The 25,321-nt window shown below is 54.0% G+C and overlaps 8 protein-coding genes and 1 non-coding gene across 12 annotated transcripts; 6 read left to right on the forward strand and 3 right to left on the reverse strand.

The window, feature by feature from the left end:
• The first annotated feature begins 703 nt into the window (after positions 1 to 703).
• Positions 704 to 2,378, forward strand: H257_02381 (hypothetical protein). The gene has a single exon (XM_009825988.1). It carries the CDS (start codon positions 1,329 to 1,331, stop codon positions 1,944 to 1,946), a length of 618 nt encoding a protein of 205 aa, XP_009824290.1. The 5' UTR covers positions 704 to 1,328; the 3' UTR covers positions 1,947 to 2,378.
• A 1,243-nt stretch (positions 2,379 to 3,621) lies between these two features.
• On the forward strand, positions 3,622 to 3,694 carry H257_02382. Its single transcript has one exon. It is a non-coding gene; the product is annotated as a tRNA-Lys (tRNA).
• Positions 3,695 to 4,124: 430 nt separating this feature from the next.
• On the reverse strand, positions 4,125 to 6,462 carry H257_02383 (hypothetical protein). Of its 3 annotated transcripts, XM_009825991.1 has the most exons (7): positions 6,393 to 6,462; positions 6,251 to 6,331; positions 6,111 to 6,187; positions 5,988 to 6,060; positions 5,839 to 5,942; positions 5,599 to 5,776; positions 4,125 to 5,538 (listed from the first exon to the last, which is right to left on the reverse strand). In XM_009825991.1, the coding sequence occupies exons 1-7, from the start codon at positions 6,442 to 6,444 to the stop codon at positions 5,150 to 5,152; spliced, it is 954 nt and encodes a 317-aa protein (XP_009824293.1). In that variant the 5' UTR covers positions 6,445 to 6,462; the 3' UTR covers positions 4,125 to 5,149. The 3 variants fall into 3 exon arrangements, with proteins under 3 accessions (XP_009824293.1, XP_009824291.1, XP_009824292.1); XM_009825989.1 differs by having other exon boundaries at positions 5,839 to 6,060; XM_009825990.1 differs by having other exon boundaries at positions 5,988 to 6,187.
• H257_02384 (hypothetical protein) lies at positions 4,135 to 5,150 on the forward strand. The gene has a single exon (XM_009825992.1). The coding sequence runs from the start codon at positions 4,177 to 4,179 to the stop codon at positions 5,089 to 5,091; it is 915 nt and encodes a 304-aa protein (XP_009824294.1). The 5' UTR covers positions 4,135 to 4,176; the 3' UTR covers positions 5,092 to 5,150.
• Positions 6,463 to 6,763: 301 nt separating the features above from the next.
• H257_02385 (hypothetical protein) lies at positions 6,764 to 8,830 on the forward strand. The gene is made up of 4 exons (XM_009825993.1): positions 6,764 to 7,282; positions 7,342 to 7,437; positions 7,543 to 7,596; positions 7,653 to 8,830. Exons 1-4 carry the CDS (start codon positions 6,818 to 6,820, stop codon positions 8,535 to 8,537), a joined length of 1,500 nt encoding a protein of 499 aa, XP_009824295.1. The 5' UTR covers positions 6,764 to 6,817; the 3' UTR covers positions 8,538 to 8,830.
• A 1,376-nt stretch (positions 8,831 to 10,206) lies between these two features.
• H257_02386 (hypothetical protein) lies at positions 10,207 to 11,064 on the forward strand (the record flags this gene model as incomplete). The annotated part of the gene is made up of 3 exons (XM_009825994.1): positions 10,207 to 10,323; positions 10,385 to 10,776; positions 10,881 to 11,064. 3 exons carry the CDS (start codon positions 10,207 to 10,209, stop codon positions 11,062 to 11,064), a joined length of 693 nt encoding a protein of 230 aa, XP_009824296.1.
• Positions 11,065 to 11,472: 408 nt separating this feature from the next.
• H257_02387 (hypothetical protein) lies at positions 11,473 to 14,402 on the reverse strand. Its single transcript, XM_009825995.1, has 2 exons — positions 13,562 to 14,402; positions 11,473 to 13,512 (listed from the first exon to the last, which is right to left on the reverse strand). Exons 1-2 carry the CDS (start codon positions 14,358 to 14,360, stop codon positions 11,486 to 11,488), a joined length of 2,826 nt encoding a protein of 941 aa, XP_009824297.1. The 5' UTR covers positions 14,361 to 14,402; the 3' UTR covers positions 11,473 to 11,485.
• Positions 14,403 to 14,906: 504 nt separating this feature from the next.
• Positions 14,907 to 25,307, reverse strand: H257_02388. Of its 2 annotated transcripts, XM_009825996.1 has the most exons (20): positions 25,107 to 25,307; positions 24,972 to 25,054; positions 24,548 to 24,911; positions 24,344 to 24,490; positions 23,845 to 24,298; positions 23,527 to 23,774; positions 23,225 to 23,482; positions 22,907 to 23,151; positions 22,661 to 22,842; positions 22,176 to 22,591; positions 21,452 to 22,119; positions 21,130 to 21,395; positions 20,659 to 21,065; positions 20,283 to 20,613; positions 19,948 to 20,231; positions 19,501 to 19,887; positions 19,156 to 19,443; positions 17,878 to 18,378; positions 17,689 to 17,808; positions 14,907 to 17,635 (listed from the first exon to the last, which is right to left on the reverse strand). In XM_009825996.1, the coding sequence occupies exons 1-20, from the start codon at positions 25,290 to 25,292 to the stop codon at positions 16,589 to 16,591; spliced, it is 6,882 nt and encodes a 2,293-aa protein (XP_009824298.1). In that variant the 5' UTR covers positions 25,293 to 25,307; the 3' UTR covers positions 14,907 to 16,588. The 2 variants fall into 2 exon arrangements, with proteins under 2 accessions (XP_009824298.1, XP_009824299.1); XM_009825997.1 differs by lacking the exons at positions 14,907 to 17,635; positions 17,689 to 17,808; positions 17,878 to 18,378 and having other exon boundaries at positions 19,037 to 19,443.
• Positions 14,920 to 16,724, forward strand: H257_02389 (CAMK/CAMKL/BRSK protein kinase). The gene has a single exon (XM_009825998.1). The coding sequence runs from the start codon at positions 15,115 to 15,117 to the stop codon at positions 16,528 to 16,530; it is 1,416 nt and encodes a 471-aa protein (XP_009824300.1). The 5' UTR covers positions 14,920 to 15,114; the 3' UTR covers positions 16,531 to 16,724.
• Positions 25,308 to 25,321: the final 14 nt, after the last annotated feature.

The following is a 25,321-nucleotide window of genomic DNA, read 5'->3' on the forward strand; positions in this document are numbered from 1 at the left end:
ACGAAATATCGAGATGCTGATTCGCCAAATCTATCGATCGATTCTTTGTACTGACTTTTGCATGTAAAGATCGTCCTGTATCACACGAATTTCAATCACATACTAATTCGATGTTGAATTATTCGAAGAGTGGATTTGATTGACGTTAGCTACGGTAGTTGTTTGGTGTTTTGATTGGTCGATCGAATTTCTGCCGATTTTTGATGCTGCTCATTCGATTGACTGTGAGCACCCCACTCCAATTTCGAATCGAATGAACAATACCATCAATAGTAGTACTACGTAGTATTGGAGATTCGGTATGAACTTCCGGGCCCTGTTCAATCGAATCTCGCCGAGCAAATCGAGCACCAATCTCTCCCATTGGTCAATCCAATATTACTTGTCGCTGATTGGCTACAATCCATTTTCGAGTTTCTACTGGAAAGGGCGAAGTGGATAATGGCCAATCAGATGTCTCGGCTCTATTTGTGCTCGATTGAACGAACCATGCAAAATTGGGAAATTTTAAGAAAATCGACAATAACGTTACTTGAAGTATTACTTACTATTAATACTACAGTATACTACTAGTACGTAGTACCGGTAATACGTACTGTAGTATGAAAAAAACGTCTCTAATCAATACTAACGTTACTGCCCATCTACAAATATTAATAGTACTACTACGAAGTACTACTATCAATATAAATGTATTGTGGTACAAGTAGTAGTATCTAACGTTATGCAAAACCATAGAGCTTCGAACTCCACAGTGCAAGGTGGCCACCAAATTTTTGCTGGTTTCACGCGGGCGGCAGCAGTACTAGTACCCCACCAGCGCATGCATGAGCACAATCACATTGACATTCAACAGGCAAATGCAGACCTAACTAAACCCGGCCGACAGCGACTTGCGCAGTTTGCACGTGAACGAGTCGCGTTGGCCAGACATGGAATTCCGTGCGGTGAGGTCCACGGGGTTCCATTGCTGTAGCGACTGGACGGGCGTACTTTGGAAACTGCTTCGATTGAACGGGTCGGCGTCGTCCGGGATCGCGCACGGCAAGAGCACAGTCTTGATGGAGCTCGACGACGTTGTTGACGTCGACTTGGACCCGATCGATCGGGTGTCGTGCTTGGCGTCTCCAGCGCCGCGAGACGAGCTAAAGAGTTTGCGCATGGCAGGATGGTCCGCGCATTGAAACGACGACCGATCCGACAAGGATGGCCGGTCGAACGCAGAGTGCCGCGGGGACCGCGGCGACCACAGACTCGTGCGGATGTCGTAGATGGGTGACGGCTCCGAGTCGTACATGCTGGGGTACGTGACGGGCGCGTAATGCGGCATGCTGGACGGCGAATGCGCGACCGAACTGTGGTGGTTGCCCGACGCATGTACGGTGGTGGTGCATCGACAGACGAGGCACACCTTGCGACGGATGGCGCCGACTTTGAACTGTTCCGTGCACGAGCTGCACACGACGTTGCCACACTCGCTGCATCCGTACCGCCGACGGAACCAGTGGAATTTCTTGCGACACAGGTTGCAGTGCGATGATTTCTTGGGCTGGTCGTGGACGTTGCTGTTGCGACCGCCGATGAGCGACAGCGGGGGGATGAGCAACGTGCTCTTGCGAGGGGGCGGGGCGAAGCCCTTGCGGAAGTACCCTTCGATGTACAAGCGAAGGCGCGTGGTCTGGGGATACGGGTCAAAGATGCCAGACAGGGACGCGACGTCGTCGCAGAGCAGGTTGATAGCCACCTGCATATCGAGCACATTGGCTTCCGCAGTCTCGGTAAACTTGATCACGTTGAACACCACATGTCCGCGTGGCAACGGAACCAACAGAGGACATTCCGGAATCGAGATCGACCGGACAATGCGGTACCCAAACCGACGCCCCGTCGATGGCGTCACCCCGACGCCGACGGCATCGCAAAACACCATGTCGAACTGTTGGTAGTTGTTGATGCTGTAAGACAGCCACTTGACGCCAATGTAGTGTTGTTGGGTTTTTCGAGTGCGTGGCCGGAGGGGGCAGATTACAGACGCGTTCGACACGCGGTCACCAAGGGCTTCATTTTCCGCACGCAAGAGCGAAGACGTTGTGTCCGTGGCCAATGCACTCATGGCGGCATCCAGGGAAGACCGAACAACGGATGTGGAAAGACAGAGACGGTAGTACGGATCTGCGCGCAAACTGTCATAGCACGTGACGCCATTGCGGACAAAGTTCATTTCCCACTTGTCACCGCTGGGAATCATGGAATGCAGGAGTGGTTGGATCATGGGGTCGATCTCTGCCAGAAGCTCCTCCTTGCGCGCTTCCGGCAGCAGAATCGGCGGCATTGACGGCTTCATGATGGTCTTGCTGAATGGACGTTGTGGGGAAAATCCAACACTGTCACCACGTGGGTCCGGTTGGTGGGAGAAACTCCTTCGCCTGTGATTGGCTGCATCTCGCTTCGAAATCGGCTGGTCCAATCAAATCCACTGTTTTTGGGGAACCTAATGGACGAAAAAGCGTTTTATAGGTTTTATAAGCCGAATGTCGTCAGTTTGAAATGGCTACACCTCAACACCGCAACCATGTAACGAAAAACAAGGACCTCGTCAAACCTGCAACAAAGCACCCCTAAACCGACGTAGCTCCTCGGCGCCCTCTAGTCATTTTGCCGTCAATCAGGTGGCGTCGGCGCCATATCGCTTAGCCAACCAACAACCAAGTCAAGTTGTCGCTGTATGGTTGGTAGCATGGGTTAAACTCTCGTTTTTATTGCGGCAGTAAGCAGCTACACCATCTTTACCTCGAGATGTGTATGCCCCGACCAACCATGCGGAATGGGGCGTATCTGACATAGGTGAAAGATGCGGTGACTAACAATGAGAGACGCTTGATCCGTGTGCGGGGGCTAACAGCAGAGTATGACAAGCAGAACTGCTATCAGCTCGCGGTGTGTCGACTGTCCACACGAACAATCTCTTGAGTTTGTAGGCCGGGTCATTTCCGACGACCCTTCGGCATCTCCGACGCTACAGAAGTCTGTCCTGGTTTCTTTTGTGCGGTACTGTAACGTTACTGGTGTACAGTACTGGGTACAGTGTATACCATACAGTGCACCACGCCAAAGGACAAACGCGGATTGGCCGCAGGGTTTGAGGGTTGCACACGCTCGGGAAAAGACACGGCAAGGACGAATGTATCGATCGTTGAATGTGATGTCAAGAATTCCACCAACGAGTTGAATGGGAAGGCGATAACGTGGATCGTACAATTGTTGATGTGTTGTACTGGACGAAGCTATTACAGTGTACTAGTATGAAGTAGTAGCTTGTTGGTTGGTCCACAAGAGTAGTGGTTGTGGACCGCAACTTGTGGTCGAACGCAATCTACTTTTTCGATGGTGGACTTCCCCAATTGCAGCAGCGTACTGTATAGCTCCATACCTGGAGCATGAGAACTGCATGCGATGTGGTCGCAATCTCATATAAATGACTTGGTCATGCATGGTTTGTTGTAGTTCTTACTTGGAGTTTTAGCTCCCAGTCAACCAGTTGACAGTCGTGTGTACAATGAACGAGCCCTCATGTAATATACAAATATAACTAGTAGTAAATGTCCTAAAGATATTATCAGATCCCGTTTAGCTCAGTTGGTAGAGCGCAGGACTTTTAATCCTGTGGTCGCGGGTTCGAGCCCCGCAGTGGGAGATCTTTTTTCGTTTTTCAGATGTCATACAGCTTTTACCAACGTCATTCCCCAATTCACGACGTCACGACAACGTTAACACGTACGTACTAGTCCTAAGCGTACGAAGTATTTATCGTCGCTTGCATATTTACAACCTCATTAACTTTCTTGACGATAGCTGAAATGGAATCGTCGTCGTCGTCATCCTTTCTTGTTCGCGTGGGTCCAAGACACCAACATTCATGATACATACATGCATTCTTTGACCGGCATTCGTGCCTGATGAATGTTGGAGACGGATCAAATGGGTGAAGGCAAATACAATTACAAATGGGAGTCCATAATTATTTCCCCAACCACGTGACCATACTAAAATGGCGTTATTCGCTGGTGGATTTAAAATAATGCTTCAACACAACACTATATTAATTGAATTACAATATTTCCACACGAACCAAACCCTTGGACCATTATCACACCAAGAACCAACCCGACGACGACCATGGTGATCTCCGACCCAAATGACGCTCGGAAACGGCTGCTAGACGCCATGGCACATAAGAGCAAGCAGAATGTGAGCTGCCATGTGAACACCATCGGCACATTCGACCGGCCCAGTGTCCATGACATCGGGGTCGATCGGTCCATGGCGATGAACTCGGCGGCGTTCAATCATGGACCACCCGCCACCGCTGCCCCCATAGGCATTCCAAGCAACTTTCTTCGCAACTTGTATGGTTTCCTGAACAACAATCTGTTGCCGGACACGATCGCGTGGGACGCTGACGGTCGGTCGTTCTCGATCTTGGATGCTGACAAGATGGAGACGTCCCTGCCGATGCCAAACCTGTACCGCGGTCGGTTCAAGACTTTCAAAATGCAGCTGGAGAAGCACGGGTTCGTGAAATCGTCCGACGGCACGCGATACTTCCGACCGGACTTTGTCAAAGGGCAACCACAGCAACTCGGGGACGTCGACATGTCGTCCTCTTCAACCTCTCCCTCGTCGTTTGACGAGCTCATGGACGACGCCGCACACATGAAACCCCTGAGCTTGGAATGCCGCATTCAACTGCCAAAGAAGCGGCGACTACACGAAGAAGGAAGGACATCCGACCCCCGCACGCAACCCTTCTGGAACTCGCTCCACGACAACTTTCACACGATCAACTCCACGTCTGGCCTGCTGTGTAGCGTAAACCTGTCCAAACACCACCGCTTCGGCGCACCCGTTTCAGTGCCGCCTTCCGCTTCGGCTGGTGCATCGAACATGACATCCTCCTCCATCCCGTCGCTGCGGCCGCCGCACCACGACACCGTCCAAGCCCGCCTACCGTCCATCAACCGCGCGTTTCCGCTCTTTGGACTGAACAAAGCAGAAGCCTCGTCCAATACAATGCATCCTGGGCCTCCTTGATATATATATATATATATTAATATATATATTAACACTTCAAATACACCAAAAAAAGTCATCACAAATTGTGGTCTGCCAGCAACTCTTCGAGCTCGTCCACGTCAAAGTCCAGGAAGCCGTCGTCGTCGTCGTCATCACCATCATTCTCGAGTTTGACACGTGAGTGAAGGTCATTTCCGTGGTGCAGAACGATGTTATCGTGGCGGCGGTGGTGGATGTCGTCCCCGTCGTCGACGGAGGACGTCGTCGTCGAGGTGGCGCTGGACGGATCGTCGGGGGACGCGGGGACCGTCGCGACAACGTGCGCGTCGGTCGTCTTGCCGAGGATGATGTTGTCCAGGAGTTGAAGCACGTCGCCGTCTTGCAGGTCGGAAAAGTCCTTTCGCTCCACGTGGAGAAACTCCTTGACTCGTTCCATAAACAGATGCGTCATGCCAAACATTTGCGCTAGCATCGTCCGACATTAAGAGTCGGAATATGGAAAAAGGCGGGAACGGCCACACACACCTGACGCGAGCATGTCTCGGATGGCCTGCACGGCCTCGATGTACCGCGCCGACTCGTTGTCGCCCAGACGACGCGCTGAGGTCGGGGCGTACGATTCGACGATCTTATCTTCGACCTTCTTGACGGTCTTGACGTCGTCGGGTTGCGTTGTGCGCGACCGCTTGTCCTGCTTCCGGCGCTACAACGGAACGCGAAACAAGGTCAGACGAGAGACACGACGAGCGAGGTAGATGCATGTACTTCGATCCTAGAGAGGAGGGACCGGTCGTCTTGGCGGAAAAAGGGATGCGTGAACGCGGGCGGATCGGCGCCATTCACGACGCCGACGTGGGAAAAGTCGTACGCTGCATGACTTGTTAGAAGGGAGGGAACCTTTAGAGTGAATGTACCGTTGAGCTGACGGATAAACGAACAATACTTCGACCCCCGAAAATATTGCGGCATGACCGTCTCCGAAAATTTCTGCGTAGAGGGACTGTAGTCATGACAAGGAAACGACGGGGGTGACATACCGATTTGTCGAGCACAACCAAGCTGTGCGGTTCCACGAGAGCACCATCAGGTCCTCGTTTCCACGTGATCACGTCGTCTAGAAGTCAAGCATCAGTCGATTTGGCCCCACTTGAACCTTTTGTCCGAGCTAACACCATACCTGTTGCCGGATCGTTCACGACCTGGTCTAGCTTCATGACAAAGGCAGAGACGGCGCCGCTTGCTTTAGTAGGTTTCGCTCCTACATGACGTCCATACCACCTGCATGAGTTGTAGTGTCCCCCCTCAACCGTTGAACGTACCTTGGTTGACCATGTCGTTCGTCGAAGGGTTTTGGTTTTCTGGTGCCGTCATGGCGATTCTCGAGAGGAATAGCTCACACTATTATTGATCAAATTTTCCACCAATCAGAGGGCACAACTATCTCACACTATAAGTGCCAACTAAATGGCCAATCATATCATCGATATGTCTCGAAATGACCAATCAAATGCCGTGTAACTTTGGAATATTTCGTCCAATGCGCGCAATGTTCCATTGGGAAATGGATATTTTTAGGATACGATTTTGGCCAATCATACGGTACGGAGAAGTATCTTGGCGTTTGTATACTGAGCGTCGCCCAAACCCTACCTCAAATTGTAGTTCTGAGCCTTATTGTATGGGAATTTGTATCGAGGGAGCCCAGCCCAGTCGTCGTAGTGGCGAGAATTGGTTGAGCGGTTATATGAGCATGAACAAGATGCTGCAGACGGTCAAGCGCCGTCTGAGTAACTCATCCGAGGGGGACCTCGCCGCGGTAAGCCAGCTGCAGCTGGCGTCGGCGACCAGCATGGGGGTGGGGTCGTCCCAGGGAACTGCGCGCGATGACGGCATTGAAAACGTGGCGCGATCCGACGTGTCGCTGCCAAAGCGCGAACGCCGCCGCAGTTCGCTGGTCCGCAATCAAAAGGTGGCGGCGTTGAAGGATCTCCCTCATCTCAAAGACACCAACATGCAAAAGCGGGAGGCGCTGTTCCAGCAAAAGCTCGAATTGTGCTCGGTGCTGTTCAATTTCGAAGATGCCGCGTCCGACAAGAAGGGTAAAGATCTCAAGCGGCAAACTTTGTTGGAACTCGTCGACTACGTAAACAATGCTGGCGGCCAGAAGATCTTCACGGAAGCGTTGATGCCCGACATTATGGGCATGGTGGTACGTCGCTTCAGTCCCATTTTGCACGCACCCCTCCTCATTCATCACATGTTTGATAGTCGGCCAATATTTGCCGCGCGCTGCCGCCACAAACCGAAGACTTCGACCCCGAAGAAGACGAACCAGTGCTCGAACCCTCCTGGCCCCATTTGCAGGTACCCTTCGCATGAATCTGCTTCAACGAAACCCGACAACTCTCTCCCCTTCGCCCCATTTGCGCATCTCATCAATACTCCCTCTCTCAACGCTCGTGATGGTAGGTCGTGTACGAGTTCTTCTTGCGTTTCATCGTGTCGGGGGAAGTCAACGCCAAGGTACGCCGCTGCGTTGTTGGCTCGATTCCATGCTTGACCACGACGACGTTGTTTAGGTGGCCAAGAAGTTTGTCGACCAAAAGTTTTGCTCGAACGTGATCGAGCTGTTTGACAGTGAAGACCCGCGAGAGCGCGACTACCTCAAGACGATCCTCCATCGCATCTACGGCAAGTTCATGTCGCACCGGTCGTTCATTCGCAAGGCGATTTCGAACGTGTTTTACCGGTTCGTGTACGAAACGGAGCGGCACAACGGCGTGGGGGAGCTGCTCGAGATCCTCGGGAGCATCATCAACGGGTTTGCGATGCCACTCAAGCGCGAGCACCTCCAGTTCCTCGTGAAAGCGCTGGTGCCGCTGCACAAGCCCAAGTGCGTGAGCTTGTACCACCAACAATTGTCGTACTGCATCACGCAATACGTCGAGAAGGACCCCGACACGGCGATCCCCATCATCTCAGGCATCGTCAAGTTTTGGCCATGGGCGTGCTCGTCCAAACAAGTGCTGTTTTTGAACGAACTGGAAGAGATCCTCGAGCTTATGGGGCCCGACCAGCTGCAGCAGATTCACAAGGACCTGTTCCGAGTCTTGTCCAAGTGCCTCGGGAGCCAGCACTTTCAAGTGAGCGAGCGCGCTTTGTTTCTGTGGAATAACGAGCACCTGGTCAACAACGGATGCCTTAGCCGCCAGCACGCCGCGCTGATTCTGCCCGTGATATATGGCCCGTTATACAAAAACTCTCTCGGCCACTGGAACACGACTGTGGAAGGCCTCGCGCAGAACGTGCTCAAGCTGTACATGGACTACGACATGGCGCTGTTTGACAAGTGCGCCAAGGAATTCCTGGCCAAGGAGGAGCGGGTCGTCGAGAAGGGCAACGCACAGGCCGACAAGTGGAAAAAGATAGAGACTCTCGCCCAAGCCAAGACGCGGGAACATTGAGGACCCTGATATATTTGAACAGACCGGGCTCCATCCACCCTACTACTCCTCGAGACATAAGACACACATGTTATATTCCTATAAATTGGCTTTGGATGGTGGGGGGTGGGGGGGGTCACTAGTCAGTACTAGACCATTTAGCAGTTAAGTTGGACGAATGCCCGAAATATTTGGCCGTGCATCCGATATATTTGGTGGTGTGCCCTATATTTAGCCATGCGCCCAAGTAATTGGCCATCTGCCCGACGAATTATGTCGTGTGCCCGATGAAAATGGAATAACTCAAATTAATAATTGAACTCACATAAAAAGAAAACACGAAATGAAACTTTCACATCATCGTTTAGGCATCACATGCCAACTTCCATGTCGTCCATGGCCTCCGCAGCGTTGCGCGTATCGATTCAAACGGTTAGCATTGACCCCTATATAGCTAATTTCGAGCAGTACTTTGCTTTATCCCGTTGGCGAACGCCACGGATTTCCTTTCGTCGTCGTTTCAGAACGCTGCGACGACTCGTTGCTTTGCGGAGAGAGGTATGCGTTTGTAGGGGCCTCGTGACTATGTACGTACAGTGGGGGGTATCATCTGTCGTACTCGAAGTACTTCACAGTGTCAACTGACATCAATACCGGAGTTCGTGGGGGTGCAGCGACGTCCATACTGTGCGTTCCTTGGCGATTTGAATAATGAGCATTCAAAATGTTGGAGGAAAGCATGAACTTAAACAATACTTTATTCAAGTATAAGTTTCGAATTCTTTCTTATCTTCGCGCGTTTTCCTCCGAACTTCAACCACATGATGTTTCCACCAAAACTGATTTGCACTTCATCTGAAATACTATTACTGTACGTAGTAACGTTATAATTCTTTGAGTTATTCCATTTTCATCGGGCACACGACATAATTCGTCGGGCAGATGGCCAATTACTTGGGCGCATGGCTAAATATAGGGCACACCACCAAATATATCGGATGCACGGCCAAATATTTCGGGCATTCGTCCAACTTAACTGCTAAATGGTCTAGTACTGACTAGTGACCCCCCCCACCCCCCACCATCCAAAGCCAATTTATAGGAATATAACATGTGTGTCTTATGTCTCGAGGAGTAGTAGGGTGGATGGAGCCCGGTCTGTTCAAATATATCAGGGTCATCAATGTTCCCGCGTCTTGGCTTGGGCGAGAGTCTCTATTAGACGGTTTCACTTTTTGACCCAACTGCATATGATAACCATCAATTGGCAACGTACTCTGGTCATTGGCGCCAGTGTACTGGTATACATAGCAGTACCTTGGCGACAGGGAGAGGAGATGACACGTTCCTCGAATATAATGTACAGTGCGGGCGCCGCAATACTTGTCTGTAGCCAACAAGGCCGCACCGTGTTCCGGGGTCCTGCCACAGCGCCCGTTGACTTTGCGAGTCACCTAAAAACTTCACCTCGGCACCTCCACGCCGTCTGAGATTGCGTTGGCGTTGTGTAGTGATGCGACCAGTCTCAGTCCAGCTCTCTGCTTCCACAACATTAGTGCCTCCTTCTCGTCAACCTTGCCATTACCTCAACCATAACCATTGAGCTGTACCGTGGCGTTGCAGACCACTTGGTTTCCTCCATCTTCATCGCAAACTCCAATGGGATGTCAATTCCATTCTCCCGTTGTGCATGCAGCCCAACGCATGGGCATTCATCGACGACATCCTCGGCTGCCTCCAGCGACACTTGACGTTGGCTCGCCTCACCTCGGGATTCCGAGGAGTCCTCGCTGCGTATTGGCGTCTCGTCGGTGGCCCCAGCACTGGGCCTGCAAGAGCAGCACTTACCTGGGTGGACATCGTCCGAGAAGGCTGGCCTGTGTCAGCTTGCCTCCGACTTCGCCCCTGTCGACTACGTTCGGCGTTTGGGCTCCACCACAGTGCTGCAGCGGTGGCACCAAATTCAGTTGTGTGCTGGAGCGATGTCGCCCTCCTTCTCCGCCGTGTTTGCCCCAAAGTTCCTCAATCCAGTGGACCGTGCTCGACGCTGTGTACATGCCGCGGTATCGCTGCCTTTGGCATCTCTCGCCCACGTCGAGTGCCTCCAACGAGCGAATTGGCACCAAGTTGACGCAATCTGTGGTACTGTCGGGTGGCCACGGTATGCCCGTCGACGCTGTCATTCGTCACCGTGGTCAAACACCGTCGCACCCTCGCGCCTCACTGCCACGTGTCCATCGTGCTCCATGTGCAGGATCAGGTATGAATATGCAGCTTCAACTGTTTCAATGCTGGATTTCGATCACGACTGTGTGTGAACGGTAGCTTGGTCGATTTATGTTGATATATCCAATCCACAACCAGTCCAAGCCGCCATCTCTCGACCATCGTATGCGCCTCCGAGCGACGCTTCAAGGTCAGCCTTGTCCTGACGTCGATACCGGCGTGTTCTACTAGACCCTACAAGCGGACTCTGCGGTATACGCTTGTTGTGGCGGGCCGCCGTGCGCTGTCACTCGATCGAGACTTTGTCTACTTGTCATCGTAGATCGTTGTTACTGTATGTCAGACCTTTAAGACTGACGAGATACACCACCGTGGGTCCCCCCTCATCACATGCACTTGTAAGCTCCAAGTTCAGCTTGTCTTGTGGCGACAGCCATGGTACATAAATGCACTCGACGACGTGGTACAAGGCGAATGCCGCTGATGCCGTGGGACATATTGTCAATTTGCAGTCGTCTCTCGCGCATATCATCCGGATCGAAGCGACACGACACCACAGGCTGCCACATATAGGTTCGATCTCATTCGAAATGCGTACGAAGACGCCATCGTTCTGTTGGTCCATCCACAACAACAATACTAGGTACTACTACTACTCACGGATTGTAGAAAGCGTTTGGCAAAATAGTATTTTAGATAAATAGTAGTGTGTGGGCGGGCGGGCGGGCGGCGGTAGATGGTAGTTATTCGAGCGTGATCACGTTGTCTGCAGTATAATCGTCCTCGGATGTTGTTGATATGTGCAGCAATTGGTGATGCGATTTGCGCGGGGATATTGACAGAGGCGACAACGAGGTCGGGGAGGGGGTCAAGAGGGGGGTGGTGGCGGTGGTGTTGGACGCAGCTCGAATACGAAACGAGTTGAATTTCGCGGGGGTGTTCTTGTTGATCCCGGGCACAGCTTGGCCTTCGTTGGTCGGGGCTGGCAGCACCGGGGCCTTGTCGTTCGAGTCGGCATGTGCCTTTTGGCATGCAGTGCCACATGCTTGCAATCGGCGGATTTCGACTTCGTAGTGCGCAATGTTGGCATGGAGGTTGGTCATGCAATGGTGGAGTTGGGGGAAAAACTGCACCAGCGCAACCCACAGCGGCGCCACGAGTCGCGCGGCGAAAAAGTGCTGACTTTCCACCATGAGGAGTGGGTCATCGACGTGTTGGTGGGTCACGGGTAGCCCCTCAGCGCTCTCCATGAGCGCTTGGTACGCAAACTCTTTGGCGATCATATTGCTCCATTTTAACGCAATGTGTTTTGGGAACACTTGGGCGCTGAGGTCGGCGGCGTGGACGATCGCTTTCACGAGGAAGAGTCGGTCGTCTTCCGAGTTTTCAAAAACCCGCCACGGCGGCGGTGGCGACGACGGGGGGAACGGCACGACGTCCGGGGACTCGCAGATTGCTGGAGGGAGAGAGCCAGTCGAATCCCCAGAGGAGGTGGACGCTGAAGACGACACAGATGACGCCAGGGTCGGGTGGTGCAGCGGGGGGGATTTGACGGGGGTGGTGGCCGTCGGAAGGGGCTGGAAGCGGCTCACGAGAGCGTCGATGGTGTCGTTGTGAACCGCCATGTCCGTGCCGAGGATCGCGCGGACGATCGCTTTGCGCACATATCGAAAGTCGGAGGTCGGGAACGAGGCAAAGATATTCACGCGAGGGTCTTGGAGCAGGCGAAACGTGGTAGCGGCATGATGCCGCTCGAGGACAGCGTCATCGTTGTGGGTGAGGGCGAGCGACGAGTTGGAGTGGATTTCAAACACGTTCGAGTGGCCGGGGTGGTCGATGTCGTGGCAGAGACTCGCAACGAGACACGCCAGCCGGTCCAGCGGATGCAGCACGTGACGTGCGGGGGTGTCTGTGAGAATGCGGTACGACACATGCAGCACCGAAAAGCCGTGCTGGAAGTTGTGGAACGGGTTCGGGTGGTAGTGGTCGTGCACGACTTGGAGGAACGATTGCAGCGTCGGCACGTTCAGGTCGTGGGGTCCAACCAGACGCGGGTCCCGTAGCATTTGCTCGGCAAACCCCAACAGTTGGTCCGTGTCGTGGATGAACACGTCCAAGTCCCATCCGGGCACCGCCGTCACGTCGCCTTCGACGCAGAAGCGTCGTGGAGACAGCAGGAGCGGTTTGGCCGGAAGTGACGACAGCGGCGACGGAGGCAGGGCAGACGACGACGCCGCAGCAGAAGCACTCGTGGAACCTTCCTCTCGAAGGTGAAACGTGTCGATCACGAGGTTTGGTGTGTGGATGCGCCGCGGCGGGGGTGGATTGGCGCTGTTGTTGCAGTTGCTGTTGGCCATGGGGGACGACGGGGACGACCACGCGTCCAACAGCAGCGACGACAGAGGACGGTTGGTGGCAGCCGCCGCCGTGCCCTCCAACGACGTCGACGCCAATGCTGCAGAGTCCCCGAGCAGCTTGAGGTACTCTGTGTCGTGCGCCCGTCGTCGGAGCACCACGGCCACTTCGCTCGCGTACGCTTCGAAGGCACACTCGTCGTCGTTTGTAAACCCTTCGGTTGACAGCGAAGATCCGTCCGGTTTGAGTTTGTTGATACATTCCAGGACCGCCATGGGAGGCGCGGCGTCGGCGGTGCCGTGGGGAATGCCGATGGGCACATACAGCGCCGTGATGATGCCCGTCTGCAACGGGTCGTCCACGGGAGGGTGGAAGCGCGGGTCCGTGGCGGCATCTCGAACGTTGATGATGCAGCCTACGACAGTGTGAAGCGATGGGATTGTGACGGTGGACGGATGGTGTACCTTTCAAGGCGGCGTCGCCCAAGAGACACGATGCATCGAGGCGGACGCGGGTGTGTCGGAAGGTGGGCTGCAACGACCATAGTTCGTTCCGGGCCCAGTCCACGAGGAAGAGCGTGACGCGCTGGGCGTGGACGATGTGAGTCGAGCCGTTGATGACCCGCTCCATCAATTTCAGGATCGTCTCTTCCGTGGACGACGAGTTGACAAGATGGAGAAGCGCCGCTTGGGTGCGTTGGCGGAGCACAATGTCGTGGAACTCGATGGACTTTCGCAAACATTGGTTCAAGATGGGGCCGACTCGCTGGAGGAAATCCACATCGCACATGGACAAGCCAGGCTCGGGAGACCGGACTTGAAGGACAGCAAACACGGCCAACGACGAGTTCAACAGAGGTATACATGACATACATGGACTACCAACGAGGGCGATGTCAACGTCGGGGTCAAAAGTCAATGCAAAATCGGTTCCGACGAAGGGAATGCTGGAACGAACGGCAAGACCAGCAAGTCCTCGATTCAGGGAATATGAGTGGACAGTGAGGTTTGTCGAATCGATCTTGGCCAAAGAGGTCGTGTTGTGGTCCACAAGGAACACCGCCGAGGTCACTTTAGACGCGGCGACGTCCGGAAGGAACAGCGAGCGGACGTGAGCGGAAAGGACATCCGCGATCGCGTACAAGTCTTCCTGCATCAGGATTTGTTCCACGAGAGCAAACATGTCGCGTTCTTTCACCACATGCACCTTGTCATCTTGAATAGCCTCGCCTATTGCCACGTGCGGCGTCGATTCAGAAGTCATCGCCGCCCCGCCGCCGCGTGTGTGTGTGGTGGCCCAGTGGGGATGTCGCAAGATAAAACGGCCCGCGAGTTTCCTATCCGGATAATCTACCGTGTGTCGCACGGATAATCTCCAGCTTTTTCGTATTTCGCCTCTGGCAGATGTGACACGTCGGGGCCCCCTCGTCTTCTCGGCAGGATCATCGCCAGGCAAGCGAGCATCACACTCGCCCGACATGCATGAATATATGCCCTTCATTTTATTCGATTCGAAGACTTTTTGGTCTATAACTCGCGGCGAGACCTTAACTTCACATCTACTGTACTGTAGTACGTAGTACTACTACTGATAACGTTAATTGTAAACGCATGTTCCGATGCTGCGCGAGAAAGGTCATCCCGAGCAGCTTATTCTACCAATCAGAAGGGTTACATATTGTGAGAATGAACCAATCAGAAAACACAAAGACGGGATTACTTTATGGCCATCCGGAAGAGTATTTTAACCGGACAATACATATCCATTCGGTTTCCTTTCCGCAATAAAAATGAGGTGCTCGAATTTTATTCAAATTTGAGAAAACGAACGCAGATCTCGCGCTCGGTGGACTCGGACGCCGTCACTGCACCACCTAGGACCCGTCTTGTTACCGAAGACGACACATTCGAAGACCTGCGTAAGACGTGGACGGACCCGCGCGAGTGTGTTCGACGACCGTGAAAGTGACGACCAACCCTAGATCGAACATTATACCGGACGAGACGGCGTGCCAACCATGGCGTTGTGCGCCTTTGAGAAAGGCAAGAAGGTGTCTCCGTTGAGCGAGAACTGGCTGGTACCGTCCATTATGGACGTGTACGATGGTCAGAGCATCATCGTTGCACAGCAGGAGAAGTTTCGACTGGGAAACTACCTTGGGTCTGGCATCGCTGGTGTTGTGTACGAAGCCACGGACATGCAACACCACCGTCCCGTGGCCGTGAAAATTCTGAATCCTGTCGGGTACAAACTGTTTTTCCCGCAAGCGTTGGCGCGATGTGAAGTCATTCGGGCTGGGGCTGCGTTTGACACGTCACTCTCCTCTACCGCCGTCGAGAAAGGCCATGTTTGGTGGCTGCTTCATCCCAATCAACACGAATTGATTCCGTGCTACAAGGACGTCCACACAGGTACGATCAAGGAAATGACACTGGACATGTGTGCGTCGCTGTGGCCGTTGGACGCGAACAACGGCGACGACGACCCTCTGGAGACCGACGTCGACATGACAGCTCCCGACGATGTGATCGTCACAGCGTCCAAGACATGGCACGTTCCCCATGTGCCCAAGAAGTACGCGACGTTTCTCCAGAATCGCAGGACCATCTATCGGGAAATCGCGCACATGCATCGGCTCACCGGCAACACCGTCGACAGCGGGTGTGTTGGGAACACTGGCCACGACAATGTGTTGAAGCTGTTTGACGTGCTCGAGTTTGTGCAGCCGTCGAAAACAACCATCTTCCTCGTGCTGGAGCTCGCGTCCGGGGGCGAGTTCTTTGACCGCATCAAGTTCGACGGCGGCTTGGCCGATGCCGACGCGCGCATGTACTTTAAGCAACTCGTGGCGGGGGTGCAGTATTGCCATCGTTTGGGCATTGTGCATCGAGACCTGAAGCCAGAGAATTTGCTGCTCGGGGACGGCGACGTGCTGAAAATCGCCGACTTTGGGCTGAGTGCGCACTGCATCGCCGCCGCCGTGGGGCACTCGTCGTCGGTCGAGTCCACGTGTTCGTCGGACGAACTGCTGGGGGTTCCAGAGCTGCCGTCGCAGGTGCGGCGACTCAAATCCGTCGTGGGGTCGCCGCACTACGTCGCCCCTGAAGTGACTCAAAAGTGTCATTTTGGTTATGACGGACGCAAGGCAGACATGTGGTCGCTTGGTGTGATCTTGTACACCATGCTCGTGGGGGGGCTTCCCTTTGGCAAGGACTTGACCCAGTGCCCGCGCTTTGCCCACTTTACGGCGTGGATCACGGACGGCGACCCGTTGTTGTCCCCGTCTGGCCGCCACAAGTTTCCGGGCTTTTTATTTCCCCCGTCCATCGGGCCAGACGCCCTCCGGTTGCTCTGTAGCCTCCTCCACCCCGAACCCACAAAACGATGTACGTGTGCCGACGCGTTAAAGTCGTCGTGGTTGGTGCAGTCATAGACAAAGTAATAGTAGACAAAAGTAGTAGTCGTAGTAGCAAAATTGTGATAATTCAATACTAATTAGATTCATTTACCGCCTCAATCATTTTGTGGCTTTCGTCGACTGTTACGCTGGAAACTTGGTCGTCGCCGCTTGACGTCGAACAACTCCATGGACTCGCCCATTGACTTTCGTTGCGATCAATATGATAGTAATACACTCGGCCGTGTGCGTCTTGGCCAGCCGCCCATCCATCGGTCGGGCGGACCCACAACGATTCCCCCGTGACTTTGTGCACAACGTACGACATAGTACCATCCGTCGCATCATCCCACTGGTCGTCAACCTCGTTGACAGCAGCAGCAGGGGGGTTTTCCCACGCGGATTCCCCCGTCGTGGGGTTGTAATAGTACGTTTGTCCCATGTCGTCGACCCCTTGTTCCCATCCAGACGCAGCATCGTCGAGCACCGACGACGGATTGTCCCATCGACTTTCCCCTGTGAACGCATTGTAGTAGTACACGTCCCCTTGGTCAGTGAAGGCACTTTCCCAACGATCGACCCGTGGGGCTAGGATCGGGCGCCGAATGCGGGGTTTTTCCCATTGCGTCGCCCCCGACACCGTGTTGTAATAGTACACCGAACCGTCGTCGGTACCACAGACTTCCCAGTGCGACGGCGGCGCCGCTTCTTCTTGGATCCACTTACGAAACCGCGTCCATGTGATGCTCTGAGGGTACTGGAACTCCATGTGCGAAGTCGCGTACGCCACGTCGTCGGCAGCCTCTTGGACCGACCACCCCAGCAGCGGATACACGTCGGCCAACTGGTCCACTCGGAGCACGGACGGGTTGCGGTTCGTAGCTGCGACAGTGTCGAACGCTTGGTGGAGCTGCAGTTCTTCCGTGGACAACGCTTTGTGTGGCACGGGAAGGACGCTCTTCATGCGCAGCACGCGCTTGCGTTGATGTCTGGCTCGGAATCGAGTTTGAAGAAGCACCGCCGCGCGATGGCGTTGTTCGGTTGCGGTGGCGTCCAGCCATTGTTGTTGCCGACTTGCGTCCTCGGACTGCACCAGCGTCGCTTGGTACCGCATGTAGTGGGCAGCGCCGTCGTCCCCGTCCTACATTTATATGTGAGATTCAACTGTCATATATGACATTATTCACAACCGACCGGGTCATTTGATCGACCAAGAAACGTGTTGAAGAGTCGCAGAATGCGCTTGTTGTACGGATCAGCGTCCAACGCGCGCAAATAGTGTGCTTTCGCCACGGCGGCTTGTCCGTAGACCCACTACAACCACATCACGTTAAAGTCCTAAACAACCTAACGATATATATCCTAAGCAACCAAAGAACGTACGTGGGCACATGCAGCGTAATTCAAGTTGCTCTGGGCATTTGTGGCAAACATGATTTGCGAATACCGAAAGAACCCAAGGAACGCGAGCTGGAATTTCGTTTTCGGCTTGTCGATTGCGTCAGCCCGGGCAAACAGCATGGCGACACTGTCGTCGTCTTCTTCTTCCGTTACGTACACAAACACGGCATAACAGCGCAATATAAAGGCCACGTCCGGCCCGCGGGCGGCCATATACTCCATGAGACGGCGGTACAACGGCCGGGCGCGGTCGTAGTCGTGGCGGATCGCGTGCAAATACAGCGCGTAGTTGCCAAGGCGCGTCAAGTTGAGCGGGTCGTTGAGGTAGTCGGACTCGCAGCGGCGACAGATGGCCACGCCCTGCATGAGTCGATGGAAATGGACCCGCGCCGTGCGCATGCGAAATAAGCTCTGGAGGGTGACAGCCGCCTCGAGCATTTGCGTCGTGTACCCGTAATAGTACATTTGCTGCCGCTCCAAAAACTAACACGGGACAACATGTCCATGATCGATATGAATAGAGCTCTCTCTTTTGTGTGCATTTATGTATTGTGAATTCGCTATAAACTTCCAAAATTCGCCTGGTTTGTCGGATCAATATTGAATCACGCCAGAGTTTTTGATTGGTTGAATATACTTGTCCTTTCTGAAAGAGCCAATCAAATCCACTCAAAAATGGATTAGCCAATAGCGTCGATTCGTGATTCGATTCGGCGGCGAGATTCGATTCGACGGGGTCTGGAAATTCGTATCGAATATACCACAATATATATAATTATACACATGTGTTTGGATGGGGATAGATGGATGATCAGGTGAAAAAACGTAGGTTTTCCACGGTTCGATCGTGGAGAAGTAAATCCTGAAAAATGATATAATATAGTAATAGTGGATTTGATACAAATGTGGGGAGCGGGTGCAATCGAATCGCGCCGACCAAATATTAAAAAAAAATCATAAAATTGTTTTAGAACCGATCCACAATCGATCTGATTGGTTAAATTTCATTAAGAAGGTTTTGATTGGCTAATAATGTTGAGCTCTTCTGAAGTAGCCAATCAAATCGATTTAAATTCCAACGAGAAACCACACCACAACACGAAATTTCACTCGAACGCACAATAATAGTTGTTGATGCGAACGAATAAACATACCACAAGAGTAACTACAGGACTACATATTAATACTACTAACACTACTATTCTTGGCGAAATACAATCGTAGACTTCGTTTGAAGGGTTTGATAACTCGTGGACAAACCTGTTGCCGGTCGTGTTCAACCCACGCCACCGGTTTGTCCCACACACATTGCCCTGTGATATGGTTCGCGTAGAAAATCCCATATGACGACTTGTTGGTGTTGGCCAGCAGCATCTCTTGCCACACTTGGAACGTCGACAGAATCGTCGCGAGTTTGCGGGCGTCTGCCCACTCAAAGTACGTCTGCGGGCCTCGCTTCATTGCTTGGAACTTCTTTGCACGGAATCGACCATGCATGCCGCGCCAGCACCGCTGGACATTCACAGAAGCCCGCCGCTCCAGGCGGTACTAATACAACAAACCAGTAACCAGTTAGCAACTCCCTACATGCAGGCATTGGATTACCTGGACTCGGTACGCATGGAGGTGGTTGGCTTCGCGACGACGCACAAGGAACCCCCGCACCAACGCCTGGATGGTAGTGGCGCAGCGGTGGCGACGGCGTTCGTGGGCCGCGGCGCGCCGCGCGATCTTGCCCCGATACGCTCGTTGCAACTGGATGGCCATGGCATGCTGCAACTGGAGGTGGACGAACCGTTTGTGGTAGAAGTACGCTCGAAAGTGCTTTTGAATCGTGATGGCGGCTTGGGTCTGACGCCGCAACGCTTCTGCATCTTTGGTAAAGTCGGCCCAAAACGCGCGGTACGTGGCCACGGACGCCGCCGTCTCGGACGACACTTTGTGAATGCGACTGCGCAGCATCTTGTATTGGTCCATGCCTTGGATCAATGCCTACAGATATATATTCACCGCGTGAATCAAGATTGGTGCATTGTTTGTATAGGAACACACCTGCAGCTTGTCTGGGTCGACTGGGGGCACAGTAGTCCGAACTTGGCCGGTTTGGTCGTGGACGTAAACATACACCTTGGGTTCTGTCGTGTCTGTGGGCTGGACTTGTTGGTCGGTTAGAGTACTAGTGTCGGCATGTCCACCGTTTTCAGTGCTTGGGGATGTGGTATTCACCAGGCTTTTCTGCTCTTCCACTCGCCAATGTGCCCCCAAAGCGGCTTGGTACTCGATAGGTGCGTGCCAAGTACACATATTCGACGTTGCATCGTGGTAAAAGAGCCAATCTAACGCGCCATGTCGTATTTATGAGTGCTCGACTACATCGTATCGCCTACCGGTGGTTGGATCGACACATTGCGTCCATTCGTTCAACGTCGACAATCGAACGCTCGATGCCAACGTGGTTTGCCACTCATCGGGGGATTTGGTTGGGAGGATCACGCCGGTTTCGTCGACGAGCTCGACGTCGATCCCCGCGTCATCCAAAGTCTTCATGTCGTCTGCATAATGCCGCTGGATGACGGCCACCACGGCCGAGCGGTTGAACATGCGAGCTTCGCCCAATGGGTTCTTGTTGTCGAAGTTCCTCGCGTTCATGTTGGTCGAGTATTGAATCAAGAGATCCATCGTGGCCGCGGCTCCACCTCGCGCGGCAATATGGGCCGGCTAGACCCTCGTTTCAGTCATATATTAAAAGAGATATCGTCGTACTTGGTGGCCGCGGGTGTTTTTGCTGTCCACCGAGGCACCGTACGATAGCAACACCCGAGTGGACTCCAAAAAGCTGTCGGATACACAGGTCAAGTGCAACGGCGTCTCGTTGTCCTTGGTGCGAAGGTTCACGTCGCCGTCGGCGTCGGCGAGCAGTCGGATCGCGTCCGCTTGGCCCACCGCCCAATGCATCGCCGACCTCGTCGCAACGTTCACGATGTCTGGAGCTGCCCCCGCCGTCAAAAGTACCGCCAGAACGTCCGTATGTTGGTTGAAAACGGCATAGATGGCGGGTGTGTTGCCTTCGATGTCTTGGGCGTTGACGTTGGCTTGTCGGGCGATCAATAACGCGGCAACCTCCACATACCCGTGGGCGGCACACTCGTGAAGGAGCGTCGCGCCATCCGCTACATATACCCGATCACATGTAATGCATCACATTCACTGAATGAAACAACCATGTATGTGTACCTGGGTCTATGACAGTATTGGGGCTGTACCCAGCTTCCAACAACGACGCTACAGCCGCGACTTGATTCAGGGACGTGGCTAACCCGATGGCGTCTTGCTGGGCTGTTGTGAGTGCGTTTCGGTCGGCGGCTCTGGCCAGCAGCACTTGGATGCAATCTACATGGCCGAGCGAAGCTGCCAACAGCAGCGGGGTGAAGCCGCGTCCGTCGCGGCACTCGTGCCACGCACCATGGTCGATCATGTAGTCTACCAACTCGGCGCGATGCCTATAAACCACAACATCAGTATAGTAACACCTAAACCAAGAAAGGAGATGACGTACGGATAGGTAGTGGCGATGATCGTGTGGAGCGGGGTGAGCAAACCTGTGGTGTTGGCAGCGTTGATGTCCATGCCGTAGCGAAGGCAGAGCTTAATCAGTCGCTTCGATCCGGCCAAGCAGGCCAAGTGCAGCAGTGAATTCCCGTCCTCGTCGTAGCTAGTCCACGCCGAGCCGCTGTTGAAGCTCCTGAGCACGACATGGTAGTCCCCCCGTCGCGCCGCTTGCCATAGAAACTCGTGGCGCCTCCGCGTGACCACGGCCACCGCCTTGTTGCGCCGAACGCGGCACTGGATCACCGTCGCCGCGCTTGTTTGGCGCTGCATTTCGTACACGACCCACTTGTGCCGATACCGCCGGTACGTTTGCTGGATCAATAGCGCGCTGCGATGCCGGCGGACGAGTCGGCGGAATGCTTGACGGCACCAGAACCCCCGAAAGTACCGCTGGATGACCGTGGCCGCGTCAAACTGCCGTCGAAATCGCTCTGCTTTTTTTAGGTGTCTTGCCACACGGTACGCTTGGAGCATGCGAAAGCACCAAATGTGTCGACGATGCACTCTGGCGACTGCGATGGCGTCCATGTGCCGCTGCAGTTGCCAGTACCGCTTGAACCCGTCGAATACATGCGACAACGTGCGAAGAAGCATCCGACGGAGCAGTGCGTTGGTCTAATCATATAAATCATGCATGATCATCATGGGGGGTGAATCGCAATGAAACGTACCCCTTGGGATTGGCGGGCCTTCAATAGCCGCGCCATCGTCGCGACCTTGCGCCCTTGTCGGCCTCGCGCCATCCGTTGGATTTGAACTGCAGCGACATGCTGCATCCGTCGTCGGGCTGCTCGTTGTCGCCCGACATGACCTCTGTACATGGTTTGAATCGTCAGCGCCGCACTCCGCCGCCTCGGCAGCAGACGCGCCCATTGCGAGTATGTTTCCATTAGACATCGCGCCATACACCGGGCGAAGCGGCCCTTGATGTCCACTTGCTGCTGGATAAACCCAGTCCATGCCCCCCATACTTTGAACAGCCGACGGTGGACGAGTCGGCGTACGTTGCGCGTCGCCAGTTGGTTCTTCTTGTCTCGCGCCCGGTTGAGCACTCGTGCTTGTCGTCGTCCGCGCATGCCGCGAAAGGCTACCAACAGATGCCGTCAAGCTTCGTAGTTCATATACATTGGTCCACGAAGACGGTGTAAATACCAACCAGCTTGAATGGTGATGGCAGCGTCAGTCTGGGCGTGCGACGTCTGCATCCATAGCTTCCATCGCCCAAATATACCCAGGAGGGTTAACTTTTTGGCATATTTCACGCGAAGGGAAACCACTCGGAACTGGACCCATCGTTTGAACACCCGGGCCACGAGTCGCGCGGTCGCCGCGGCACCTCTACGCATCACCATCATTCATATTTCATACACCTACGAGTACGATGATAAGGGTACGTACGTACCGGCGGTCGGATTCGGCCACGGCAGCCTTTCTCAGCACGGCGTCCTCTTGTTGCTTCAACTTTGCTTGGACGTCGCTGTCTCGACGGTGCTTCTCTTTCATGCGCGTCATGTGTCGCTGTGCGTCGCGGTCCCGCAAAGCGTCCAGGCGCTTGCGTTCCAGTTCCTTTTCCGCCTTGCGCTTGTGTTTGAGCTGCCGCCGCGCCTGGACGTCTGCCAATGCCGCCTTCCGCTCTCGATGCCATGCCTAACATTGAAATAATCCATTTACGAGATTTGGTTCGTATTCAAAACATCAGGTATATATATATATTATATACCCGTCGTTGGCGATAGAGACGCTGGATCTTGATCACGCAGCGCTCTTGGAGGGCGTCGAGCTGACTCGCCCAACTAGTTTCGGACGGATGGCGTCGCTTTGCATGCAGTACTTTCTTGAGTTTCGCCTCAATCACAACGTCGCGGTGACACGCTGCCACGTACTCGCCGACGCGAGCCAAGATGTTGTCGAGCGGCGACAGCTGCGTCGTCGGCGCGTTGGATGCATCCCGCAGGACAGACGACCACACGGCGTTGATCTAGAGGGTATCGGTCATATGATATGGCAATATATGTCGTATACCTGGCCGTCGGTGGCCCGCAGCTGGTCTGTGAGGTGTTGCACGTCACGCTCGGCCGTTCGCAGTTGGTTTTTGAGCAAAAATAGCTTGGTGTGGACCTCTGGGACGTTCACCCGGTCCAATTTCATCACTTCGATCTGCAATGACCGCATATGTCGCACGTGTTGGTCCAATGCTGCCTTGAGCTTGGCTTTGTCCAAGTCGTGGTGAATGGTGTCTTGCAGTCGGGTTAGAAGGGTCAGCGATTCCCCTAGTCACACTGGCAGTGGAACCAAGTAGAATATATATTGGATGGATGTTGGTCAAAATGCAATCCACACCGTCGTCGTTGTACTTGTACTTGAGCACAATATATTCGGGAACTGCGCGAAAGATCCGCAGCAGCCGCGCCAGAACGTCGTCTAAGCCGACAATCGTTTGATCCAACGACCGCCCAGCGCCGTCGACGGTCACGGCGGATGTGTACGGCGCCAACATGACGGACGCGACGTGGTTGGCAAGCCGTTTCGGAACTTTGGCGGCTCGGAGCACGAGCAACGAACATGCTGTCTGCGACAAGTGCACGGACTGGGTGCCATCTCGCAGCCGCGGGTGGTCGGCCACGACGATCGCGCCTGCGACGTGGTACTGTCGTGCAAAGTCTTGGGGCAGCAGCTTCTCCTTTGTCTTGAGCGATAAGCCAAACGTGGACTGAACCACGCTGCGGCAATGCGCGTAGAACAAGGCGCCTTCCTCGTCCTCTAGTTCCCGCATGAACGAAGCAAACACGCCGAGCTACGCACGGCGTCAGCAAGAGGCATGAGAACGAGACTACGGTACATGGGGAAAGGTCTCGCGGTGCATCTCCAAGTTGTACAGAAGGTCCAGCGATTCCTGGTCGGCCAACGCCATGAGACCCAGCGTGCGCTGCAAATGCGTCCGGACAAACAGCGGAAAGGACGTCGCGCGGGTCGTTTCCGTGTAATGCTATGTCCAAGTCGAGAGGTGACCCTGTGTGTAGAAGAATGCAGAAGTGTACTGTACCGCGTAGTACCCGTCGTAGATTTCGTCGACGAGCCGTAACAACGACGCGATGGGACGAGACCGACACAGCATGGAAGTGCCGATGGACGCACTAAAGCGAGGGTACCGCTGATGCAACACAGCGGTCGTGAGGGGAGTCATCGTGGTTGCCCCTGTCGATGTCGTTGGTGGCGGCGGCGACATGGCCGTGGATGTTGCATTGAGGTCCGTTTCGGAGCGAGAGCTGAGGGACTCAAGCCGCAGGACATCGCCACTTTCAACAAGGTCGTCATCATGTGGCTGGTTCCTCTCTTGGGAAGGGGGGGGTACGGCGGTCACGGAGGATGGTTTTAACAAGGGCACTGCAATGTCTATTCCTCGTGATCTAATAGCAAGCATAAGCGCACTTATCAACGATCCATGGTGAAGGATATATGCTTCGTACCTCAGTTGCGCATTGATGTATTCGATCTTTTCCAAGTACGGCAGAAGAGTCTTCTTCTCTTCGAGTTCGGCTACTGTCATTCTCTAGGCAGTAGGATCATTCTCATGCACAGAAATGACAGCGTGTCGCTCCTACGCGTTGCTTTGCCGGTGTGGATGATGTCGTGGGCGTCTCGGGATGTTGTCCGCCGTGGGATGAGGTTGCGTCAATGGAGGTAGGACTTAATGGTGTCAATGCAACTTCATTCCGCACGAGCTTCCTCTTCTTGGACTTGGCCGACGCGCCATACGGACTCATCTTGGGCGGCGACAGAGGCGGCATTCCATTCACATCAAAAGTACCCAAGTGTC

This window comes from Aphanomyces astaci, assembly GCF_000520075.1.
Source record: "Aphanomyces astaci strain APO3 unplaced genomic scaffold supercont1.4, whole genome shotgun sequence".
NCBI classification, from domain to species: Eukaryota; Oomycota; class Saprolegniomycetes; order Saprolegniales; family Verrucalvaceae; genus Aphanomyces; species Aphanomyces astaci.

Excerpts from the sequence above, each read along its gene's own strand:
- H257_02381 (XM_009825988.1), top strand. The coding sequence starts at position 1,329 with ATGCTGGACGGCGAATGCGCGACCGAACTGTGGTGGTTGCCCGACGCA.
- H257_02384 (XM_009825992.1), top strand. The coding sequence starts at position 4,177 with ATGGTGATCTCCGACCCAAATGACGCTCGGAAACGGCTGCTAGACGCC.
- H257_02383 (XM_009825989.1), bottom strand. The coding sequence starts at position 6,444 with ATGACGGCACCAGAAAACCAAAACCCTTCGACGAACGACATGGTCAAC. Across the intron at positions 6,332-6,392 it reads GAACGACATGGTCAACCAAG|GAGCGAAACCTACTAAAGCA; the intron begins GTACGTTCAACG and ends GACGTCATGTAG. Across the intron at positions 6,188-6,250 it reads CGTGAACGATCCGGCAACAG|ACGACGTGATCACGTGGAAA; the intron begins GTATGGTGTTAG and ends CTTGACTTCTAG.
- H257_02385 (XM_009825993.1), top strand. The coding sequence starts at position 6,818 with ATGAGCATGAACAAGATGCTGCAGACGGTCAAGCGCCGTCTGAGTAAC. Across the intron at positions 7,283-7,341 it reads CCGACATTATGGGCATGGTG|TCGGCCAATATTTGCCGCGC; the intron begins GTACGTCGCTTC and ends CATGTTTGATAG. Across the intron at positions 7,438-7,542 it reads CCTCCTGGCCCCATTTGCAG|GTCGTGTACGAGTTCTTCTT; the intron begins GTACCCTTCGCA and ends TCGTGATGGTAG.
- H257_02387 (XM_009825995.1), bottom strand. The coding sequence starts at position 14,360 with ATGACTTCTGAATCGACGCCGCACGTGGCAATAGGCGAGGCTATTCAA. Across the intron at positions 13,513-13,561 it reads GGGCGACGCCGCCTTGAAAG|GCTGCATCATCAACGTTCGA; the intron begins GTACACCATCCG and ends ACACTGTCGTAG.
- H257_02389 (XM_009825998.1), top strand. The coding sequence starts at position 15,115 with ATGGCGTTGTGCGCCTTTGAGAAAGGCAAGAAGGTGTCTCCGTTGAGC.
- H257_02388 (XM_009825996.1), bottom strand. The coding sequence starts at position 25,292 with ATGCCGCCTCTGTCGCCGCCCAAGATGAGTCCGTATGGCGCGTCGGCC. Across the intron at positions 22,120-22,175 it reads AGGCCCGCCAATCCCAAGGG|ACCAACGCACTGCTCCGTCG; the intron begins GTACGTTTCATT and ends TTATATGATTAG. Across the intron at positions 20,614-20,658 it reads AAAACACCCGCGGCCACCAA|CCGGCCCATATTGCCGCGCG; the intron begins GTACGACGATAT and ends ACGAGGGTCTAG.